The sequence below is a fragment of the Panthera pardus genome, unplaced genomic scaffold, assembly GCF_024362965.1.
Source record: "Panthera pardus isolate Hobbes unplaced genomic scaffold, ASM2436296v1 HiC_scaffold_13, whole genome shotgun sequence".
Taxonomy (NCBI): Eukaryota; Metazoa; Chordata; class Mammalia; order Carnivora; family Felidae; genus Panthera; species Panthera pardus.
The window spans coordinates 191032743-191043457 of record NW_026526688.1 but is presented as its reverse complement, the minus strand read 5'-3'; the positions used below and the strand labels follow the sequence as shown (position 1 = coordinate 191043457).

General features: G+C 36.9%; 1 protein-coding gene across 11 annotated transcripts in view; it reads right to left on the bottom strand.

The window, feature by feature from the left end:
* Window positions 1-204: 204 nt before the first annotated feature.
* Window positions 205-10715, bottom strand: part of LCORL (ligand dependent nuclear receptor corepressor like) — a 167673-nt gene continuing 157162 nt past the window's right edge. For 8 of the 11 annotated variants that reach the window (XM_019453616.2, XM_053901657.1, XM_019453617.2 and 5 more), the window contains one exon: window positions 399-506. Coding sequence is in view for 3 of the 11 variants with exons in the window: in XM_053901660.1 (XP_053757635.1) it covers window positions 326-506 (181 nt within the window). In the remaining 8 variants the exon portion in view is untranslated. Of the gene's footprint in view, window positions 507-10715 lie in introns of all 11 variants that reach the window. The other 3 variants (XM_053901660.1, XM_019453621.2, XM_053901655.1) reach the window with 2 other exon arrangements.

Genomic DNA, 10715 nt, shown 5'->3' with positions numbered 1-10715 from the left:
TAGCCTTCTAAATCACATAATGCGTTATATATTAAAACTTTGTGCACAGAAATAAAACCGGGAACAATTATGTATTTAAACTTAGGGCATAAAAAATTCACAAAATACCATTAAAAAGAGAAACATCAAAATCCATCTGTACTGTAAAATTCCACAATGGTCCGGTGTAAAACATAAAAAAACATACAAAGAATATAATCAAAATGATTAATGCTAATGATTTAATATAAAGACATCACAGGACTAGAAATATTTCAAGATCAATTGATAAATGCAGAAGGAATACTGATGTACAAAATGAGGATAGTGCAAGAAGAACTGTAATCTATTTCTCTTCACTTTTGAGATTTTGGTTATGAACTGTACAGCTCGCTAGAGATGCTGCTGTCAAATTCAGATTCCATTCAATGGGACGATTAAGGCACATCTTAATGGGGCTCAAAGGGCAACTTGCTGTATTCCCATCGGACAAATTCAGTTTCTCATCAGTTTTCATTTGTAGCATGCTGGAAAAAAAAAGTGTAAAGCATTTTAGTTCTTTAATTTCAAATAAATTATCGACCTTGTAAAAGAAATTCAATCATCTTATTGTTTGGACCTCCAGACATTAGAATTAGGGCATTTTATTCTGAAAGTACAGAGTTTTGTTGTGTTCCTTACCTCTGGCCTCCTTACTGAATTGAATACTTTACCTATGTTAGCCAGGTATTTAAAAGGTCACCCAGATAGCACTGGACAAAAACCACTGCATATATGGATTCCATCAGCATACTCTGGACATTTAACGTACTGAACTTGGTAGGATTCAGCCCTTTTCATTTGTCCTTTAACTTACCGGGATCAGAGCCACTTTGAGACAAGAAGGAATTAACCTTTGAAAGCCTATTGTGTTCTAGAGACACTCGCATGGATTATCTCATAAATTTCAAAGCAAACCAAGCAATGTTGGTATACTTCTCATGATAAATGATAAAAGTGAGTCTCAGACTCAAGTACAGATACGCCTCAAGTTACAGTCACCAAATTGGTATAGTCCTTTCTCTTTCCCTTATTCTTGTCTACTGGCTCTCTAAAGAGAATCTTTAGAAACATAGAAACTTGAGAGTCCAAAGGGTAGCTAGTCCACATATAATGGACATGTAAACCCACATCTTAAAAATAATATTGATAGCCCATTCACGTTTTCAGATGTAGATCCTCATGTTTATAAACTATGTCATAGCTTGTTATACATTAGCTATTAGTTGGACTACATCATTCCCAAGCTTTCTCCAACCACAGGTCCATGATTCTTCCTATTATAAAGAGGAAACTGCTGTGCAGTATTTAAGTGACTTGTTTTAAGTGGCAGCCACTGCCAGACATCAGTGACTTTTTCCTGATTTCTCCTTGCAACCTCAACAACCTACTCATTTGCTGTTCAGTAAACCAGAGAGATTTAACCTGTTATATTTTAACAGTTGTCATGTTGCCACTGAGCTCTCTTCAAGCAAATGGACTCCCGGTTCCACCAAATAACATAGTTTCAAGTTTATGAAACAGAATGATAAACTACAAGTAGCCTAAAAGGTTACTCATCATATAGAAAATCACTTTAAAAAAAACCGAAAGAACATAGAGGTGAATAAATAAGAATGTACTTAAATCATGGCCTGATATATGACAAAGAGATCCAAAAAAACAATACTCTCATTCATAGCAGAAATCCTGACTGGTTTTTGAAAACATTTGCACTGGTTACTATTAGACTGATAGCCTCATGGACCTCAAGATATTTTTGTTTTTCAAGGCAGCAAAGCTCAGATAAAGCAGTAATGTTTTTCCATCTTACACGGACTGCCAGTCTTCATATTTGTAGTATGTGTATGTATGCCTCCGAGAAACTCTAGGGCAAGCTATAAAAATACAATTATACTAAGACAGCTTGGTAGATAAGTATATCAAGTATCATTGCCAGAAGAAGAAAATGATGGCACAAAGCAACAAATCATGGTGACAAAAACAATTTTTGCTCTTTGCTATTCATCAGAATACTTTAATAACTACATTATTGTTCTTTTTAATACTTTTAACATTAATTTACTTTTCTAGAGAGTATACTCGAAATTTGGGTACACGAACTCCAGGAGTACACAAAAGTATACACATCATGGGAAGAAAATACCAGTTCAAGAACTATACGTTAGTACCAATAGATAGACTGACACATTTAATTCATAAATACCCACTTAAAACTCGGTGGTGTGAAGAAAAAAAAAAAAAAAAAAAAAGGTGGAGTGCAGGGGCGCCTGGGTGGCTCAGTCGGTTAAGTGGCCGACTTCGGCTCAGGTCATGATCTCGCGGTCCATGAGTTTGAGCCCCGCGTCGGGCTCTGTGCTGACAGCTCTGAGCCCGGAGCCTGCTTCGGATTCTGTGTCTCCCTCTCTCTCTGCCCCGCCCTCTGCTCGCGCTCTCTCTCAAAAGTAAATAAACATTAAAAAAAAGAAAAGTGGTGTGCAAACTTTAGGCACTACCTATCTACAGAGTACTGAGTAGAAGAACATAGCTATCTTCAAGGGCCAGAAACAGAGGCATTAGAATAATAAGAGCTAGAAGGGACCTTTCTAGATAACTCATTTTTAAAATGGGGAAACTAAGGTATAGGAAAATAGAAAAATAAACTGCTCTTTTTTGGAGTGTTCTAACCAGATGCATTCAGACTAGTATAACAACCTGCATCTTCAGTTATAACCAAAGCACTTTTCAATTCTATCTTCTATACCAAATTATTCTACATTGAGTATCCACTAGAAAGCACTTGTGAGGCACGAAGATGGGGAGGTGGACACAGTGCATGCTTTCAGGGAATTTGCAACCTAGAGGAATTTTTTAACAAATATTCCTTCATATTTGTAAGTTAAAAAATTGGACTTGTTAGGTTTAATGTCAGGAGGTTATGGGACAATCATATACATTTGTACCAAGTGAAAGATTAATACATGTTCCTCAACTTTTTCTTTTTTAAAATAATCTCTACACCCAATGTGGGGCTTGAACTCATGACCCTGAGGTCGAGTCACATGCTCTACTGACTGAACCAGCCAGGTGCCCCTCAAATTTTCTTGATGTACTTTTTAAGCTTTTTTTCTTTAGGTTTTGAACAGGAAAATCGAATATTCTTGTATGTCTATGTATTCAACTGTATCTATGGGGTTGATGTCTAGGAGTAGGATAAACGGAGTCAAAGGTGCTTTAAAGATTTTGGATAGAGATTACCAAATTATCCTTTGTAGACAACATGCCATTTACACTCTGACCAACAATGTATGAAAATATCTTTCTTCCCTCATTTTCTTATCAATAATGTATAATAAAAGTTATGGATCTTTGTAAAAAAAAAACTAGGTTAAAAATGGTATGCCGTTGTTTAATTTGCACTTCTCTTATGAGGAAGGTTTGGCTTATTTTCATATTTAGAAGCCACTTGTTTTTCCTTCTCTGTGTTCTTTGCCCATTGAGATGATCTATTTTGATATTTAGTTAAGATCAGTGTTTTGTTCTATGTGATTTACACTCCCACTTCCCTCCCCATCCTGCCTTGTTCATTAGTTGTTTATATCTGCTTATGGTGGTTTTGTCATGAATCCATTCTAAATTTTAGATCATCAGATTTATCAGTCTTATTTCATGGCTTCTCTGTCTTACATATATGGTTCAAAATTCGAAGCAGCAGCATTTAAATCATCGTATCAAGTGGCTTTATATATCCACATCCAGGATTCTATTGAAAGCTTAGCAATGGTGTAGTGTATTCAGCGGTACTCTTGCAAGTAAAGAACTGGGAAAAGGAACATAAAGACCTGGGTTCCAATTCTGGGAATATTAATAATCAGCCTTATGATGTTGGACAAGTAACAGCTTCATTCAGTCTCCTTTTCCTCATGTTAAAAAAAAATTAAACGACATCTTCCTACTTACCTTTACATTCCTGATGATCTAATGAATACCATTTAACATGATTTAAAAATCATATGGAGCTATAGACAAATGCAAAGGTTTAGTTTAACACTGTATTTTGGTGAATGGGGGACAAAACTGGAAGAGAGATACTCACCCTAAGTAAGGCTTCTATCAAACTAGCAATCTAGACAGATGGTAGGTGAGGAGGGAATGAGGACAAAGAAGGGGCACCTGAAATGATCATCTAGACATCTAAGCCTATTTTCAATACTTGGGTAATTTCATCCACCCTAGATAGAGCCTCTCTCCAGCATCTGAATGGAGGTTTATAAGAATATGTGCATTTGGGAAGTATAAAAGATGAAAATCTCTGGTGGGTCATGGAAATCCAAACAGTCATAATGTGTGATTTAAATTAATGATGACTGGGGCGCCTGGTGGCTCAGTCAGTTGAGCATCTGACTCTTGATTTCAGCTCAGGTCATGATCGCAGTTTGTGAGATGAGCCTCATGTTGGGCTCTGCACTGGGTGCGGAGCCCGCTTGGGATTCTCCCTCTCAGCCCCTCCCCCAGCTCGTGCTTGCGCTCTCTCCCTTTCTCTCAAAATAAACATTTAAATTAATGATTACTGATAATTCTAACAAAAAGAATTTTTAACATATATCTAGCTCTAATAACTCAAACTTGTTTTACTTATTACTAGAGATATGGGATAGTTCATTTCTGTCACACACAATAAACCTTAATGTGAACTAGCCAAATCACAGGAAACAAATTTTAGTGTGATCAGGACAGGTCTGAAAATATCATTTCTAGAGCAGTTGCTACATGCCAGGCACTATGCTAAAAACCTCCCTGACAATATTTTATTCAGTTCTAACAACCACCATTGAGGCTCAAAGAAGTAAAATGACATATCAAAGTCACTCAACTAGTAAGTGCAAGTTCAGAGTCTAGGATGTATCCCTCCCTCTATCCTGCATACGAACTCTTGGGTTGCAATTCTGTCGTGATTCTGCCTTCATGTTAATACCCATTTATCTATTTCTTCAAAATACTTAATGCATTGTTTGGTCTATAGATGTGTTTGGTCTACAGATTTCAGACAGAAAGACATCCTGAAGGCCTACAGCCATAACTGTATCTAGAAAGATATATTTAGAGCATCAAGTTTCCTCATATTTAACTAAATAAGGAGCTATTACATCTTTCAATTTCTCAAGGTAAAAGAAAATATGTTAGGGCATAGACATGTTTTTTGATAGCTACCAAAAGAGTATTCTTTAGGTTAAGGGTTTCAAGAACCAAGTTAATCTTTTCAAAGGGAGAAAAGTCAGCCGTATGCATGGATAAACTGAATTCTGGTATACGATTTGGAATTAGAACAGTTACTATAATGTACATGAAACTACTGAATTTGAACTCATTTGTTTTAACTCCAAATTCTGAGTGACTGGTTTATTTCCTCTGGAAATGATGTCATCTAATGTTAAGTCAGTAAAAATTTACTGAATAGCTATTCTAGCTATACCCTGAGCCTGATTCTCCTCAAATCTATCCAAATCAGTAGGGTTGCTAAATGTGCAAAACTAGATCAGAGAACCTTTATGAAGTCATCAAGTGTGTTTCCATGTTTCTGATGTAGTAAGAAGTTAGAAAAATGAAATCCTTGGTCTACTGGACTCTAACCGCTACCTACCCAATATATTAAGAATATAAAATAGTGTGATGGTGTCTGTCTTCAAGGGTTTTCCAGTTCGGTAAGGAGCCAGAAGGGAGAAGTATTCATGAATTACCAAAATAAAAAGCAGTACACAGTAAATACAGAAGAGGTAACTACAGACTAAGGGATAACAGAGAAGGGAACTTAATCTTAGCAGTGGCGAGACTGGGGAAAAGTCATTTGAAATAGGCCTAAAGGGGTAAGGATTTTAGTAAACTGGGAAGCAGAGAGGCTTTGTAGAGCCTAAGTTCTGATTCCAAATCAAATCACTCACCTGCTAAGTGTACATTTCCTAAACTCTAAGCTTCAATTTAACTGGAAAGTGAAGATAATGAGAGTACCCACCTCTTGAGGGAAATGTGATTAGTAAATGAGTTTATATAAAGCAGGTGGCATAGAGAAGGCATGTAAAATGCCTGGCTGAACACATAATAAGGACTCAATAAATGTTAATATTAGTACTACTAACAAAAAGTCAAAAGATACATGTGTGGGATAAAAGATGACAGATATGTGTATAATTTGTTTCTGCAATTGTACAACCATTTAATTTAAAATCTGGGCTTAAAGGGGTGGGGTGGGGGATTCAAATTAAGAGCCATAGGGATCTAGCCAGTTAAACATGGTCTACCAGCAGACCATGAGGTCAAAGGTATGAGTAAATCCTTTCTTTTGCCGGCAAACTCTGTTAACAGTTAGGTTGTACAGATTTTTTGTTTTTAAAGACTTAATTTATCTCAAGAGTAAAATTTCTTTTTGGTAGAATACTGAAGAATTTAAAGGCCTTGGCAGATTGTTAAGTGGTAGATTTTAAGTCAGACATTTTTTCTGACTTGCTTTTGATTATTTGATGTAGTTATGTGGAGGAACAGAAGAACCTGGCGGTTAAGAGTAAGACTTTGAAGTCTCATATTCTTGAATTAGAATCCTAGATTTGCAATTTACTCCAACCAATTTTAGGAGAATTACTTTAACATAAAGATTAGCATATTATGTGCTTAACTAGTAAGGGTTATCGTGATTATTAGAGCAAACCATAATTGGGGATTCACAAGAAAACATCTAGAATAAAAAGAATAGTTTCTCCTGATAAATAGATCTACCTGAATTTTTATTTGAAGGAATAGAATGAAAGAATACAATGAGGGAAATTATAGTCAGAGCAAAGGCACAAAACCAATTCTCTTCAGAAATCAATGAACATTTTGCACTGCTGTGTGATTTAGAAGTGATCAATGACCATGTAAGGACAAAACATTTACCTGAATTTCTTAATTAACTTGTATATTTAATTAATATAACACAGCTGTGCCTAAAGCAGTATCTTACATATAATAGGTATTCAGATATTCAATAAATACACAAATGTGATTTACATACATTCATAAAAAATAAAATGGGAAATTTTAGTACTAAATTAATGTGATATTAAAAGCAATTAGCAGTTATTAATCTAAAATAATGCCAACCAACTAATTGTGAAAGGTTGCTGAGCCTGACATGACTTAGAATGATTTTGGACCCTGTTCACATCTGCCTTCTGAGGAACTTAACAATGATTATAATCAATGATCCCTTTTTTTGTTTTGTTTTGTTTTTTTAATATACCATCTGTGGCAGATTAACTGCATTCACAGCCCAAATTCTTCACCCATGCCTATACTTACTCTTTATCACTTTGCAATGTCCTCTCATTCTGGCCTCACCCATGTGACTTGCTTGGGCCGATAAGATGTTGGTTAACAAGTATGAACTGTAAACTGGCAGAGGCATGCAAGCTGAAGCATGAGAAACTACTCGGTCACTTATGCTCCCTCGTATACCTCTGCTTTTGCCAGGAGAGCACTGCCTGGGCTGGCCTGCAGCATGCGTGGGAGGTATGGCGCAGGGCTAAGGTGTCACACCTGGTAGCCAGCTCGTACAAAGGCATGTGAGGGAGCCTGGCCAAAATCAAAAGAACCTCTTAGCCTTATTTGCCAGTCCCAGATATAGGAGTGCAGTAAGTGCTCATTTACTTTCAGGCAGTAAGTTTTCGGGTGGTTTGTAATACAGCATTGTTGTAGCAATAGATAATGATTAAACAAGTGCAAGGTCTCTCCTTCCTTAAAAAACAAAACTTCACTCAATCTTTTATTTTCTTCATGTTTAGAGCTAGATTACTTTAATGAATTATCCTATACTTGATATCACCATTTTCTTATCTCCTATTCTTAACCTACTCCAGTCTGGCTTCCAGGCCCTTTCATTCCACAAAAACACCTACTAAAGTCACCAATGAATTGATAAAGCCAATGAATGATCCTTAATTTTTCAACTATTTTGCCTTCCTAACAACATTCAACACTAATGGCCATTTCCTCTGCTACAGACTGAACCGTGTACCCCCCAGATTCATATGTTGAAGCCCTAACCCCCTATATTAAGAAATACAGGGCCTTTAGGAGGTAACTAAGGTAAAATGAGGTCACAATCTGAGTCCTAATTTGATGGGTTTGTTATCTCCATAAAAGGAGAAGAAGACACCAGAGAATGGGAAGGTAGCTATGTGCAAACCAGCAAGAGACCCCTCACCAGAAACTGAACCCTCCAGACCTTGATCTTGGACTTTCTAGCCTCCAGAACTGTGAGAAAACAAATCTCTGTTTTAAGCCATGCAGTCCATGGTATTTTGTTATGGCAGCCTGAGAAGTAAACCTCTTTCTTGAAACTCATTTTTCTTGGATTTTGATACAAAACACAATACTGGCTTCCTTTTTCCTCTTCCTTTTACTCCAAGTCATCCTATTCTTGGATGGCTTAGAATTTCTTAAGACCAAGTCCCAGGCTTCCTTTTCTTCTTCTATAATCTCTATTTAGGGGTTCTCATCCATACTCAGTTTCAGTTATCAAAGATCTCGCAGACATCTCAACTCATCCCACAGTTCACTCATTACTTCTTCAGAAAGGATTTCCCTGTGTACTCAACCTAAAGTAACTACCCCTAGAAAACTCTTTATACCATCTAATTTCATTGACACAGAACTTAAACTGCTTATGTTTTTCCTCCCTCCAGTTAAAATACAAGTTTGATGAGAGTACAACATATTGGTCTTGTTCAACATATTATTTCCAGCACCTTGCATTATAGAAACTGGATAGATATCTGTCAAAAGAATAAATCTAGACTTCTGCTTCTGGCCATGATGAAGTAACAGGAACAAAAATATATGAAATATTTTTAAGACCATGGATGAAAGAAAGTACAGGATGACAGTGACCCCTGAAAGAAGGGAACAAAGGAGGTAAGTCATAACACTTGCTCTGGCTTACTGCCTGAATAGTTTCCAGGCTGCAGTATAGGAAGAGGAATCCAAAGGAAGCTTGGAAGCCTTCCTGAGATGAGAGGACAAAGTTTGGAGGTGAGGGAGACCAAGGCAACTAGAGTCTGTGGGGCAGGTAACAGGAGACAGAGCTGCACTGACAGTGCCAGAGAGCAACATTGGTTTCCCTGGAATCCGTAGATAAATACTGATCAGTGCATGAATGTTTCCCAAGGCTGTGAAAAAGACCACTGAAAAGGACCAGCTGGAAAATCCCCAGAGACCATATAGGACTGGATAAAATTTGTGTTCCCACCAGCAAGAATGGATAAATCTCCTAATACATACGGCATTGAATAGGTATTGGTAGTGCCTCACTAGTGGGGGTAAAATTAGCCCTAGAGCAGGATTTCTCAACCTCAGCACTACTGACATTTGGGGCTGAGTGATTCTTTTTTGTGGGGAGCTGTCTTACTATGCACTGTAGAATGTTTAGCAGAATCACCGGCCTCTACCCACTAGGTGTGACAATCCAAAATGTCTCCCTATGTCACCAATTATCCCCTGTAGGACATCCCCTGGTGAGAACCACTGTCCTAGACTACAGGCTGCCTATCAATGCCCAAAAGCAAGATTTGAAAGGACAAAGGTTTTTCTTAATAAGTTCGTGGTGTCTCAGAACAGAGCCCCAAAACATTGAAGGCACTGTAAAAACAAACAACCCCAGCACACAATGTAAAACCGATGATGTCTAGCATCCAATCCAAAATTACCAGGCATGTACAAAACAGGAAAATATCCAAAATGAGGAGAAAAATCAATCAGTAGGAACTGATAAATAATACAGATTATAAAATTAGCACACAAGGATGTTCATGCAGATATTTAAAATATACTCCATTATAGTCAAGAAGCTGAGGAAAGCATGAGCATGAGGGGAAATATAGTAGATACAAAGAAGACTAAATTTAAACTTCTGGAGATGAAAATATAATTTCTGAAATGAAAATATCCTGGGTGTTATTAACAGCAGATTAGACAACCCAAAGAAAAGGCTATCAAACTTAAAAACATAGAAATAGCATAATCCAAAATGAAACATAAAAAAAATGAACAAAGGGGTGCCTGGGTGGCTCAGTCGATTGAATGTCTGTCTCTTGGTTTTGGCTCAGGTCATGATCTCCTGGTTCGTGAGCTTGAGCCCTGCATTAGGCTCTGTGCTGACAGTGCAGGTTGGGATTCTCTTTATCTCTCTCCCTCTCTCTGCCCTTCCTGCATGCTCTCGCTCTCAAAATAAATAAATAAACTTAAAAAAATTAACAAAAATGAGTAGGTATCAGTGATCTATGTAACAAAATACATGTGATTGGAATCCCAAAAGGAGAGTAGAGACAAGAGGGATAGGAACACACTTGAAGAAAGTATGGCTGAAATATTTCCAAATATGATAAAAACTAAACTCCCATATCCAAGTAGTTAAAAAAGACTCCAGGTAGAAAAAACATAAAGGCAACAAAGCCAAACCCATTTATAATCAAACTGCTGATAACCAGTGATAAAATCTTACAAAGAACTAGAGGAAAAAACAATACAGAGTAGCAAATATAAGAATCACAGCAGACTTCTCTTCAGAAACAATGCAAACTAAATGACAGTGGAGCAACATCTTCAAAGTACTAAAAAGTATATGGTCACATTTGAATTTCATATTCAGCAAAAATATCTTTCAAAACAAAAGTGAAATGAAGACTTTT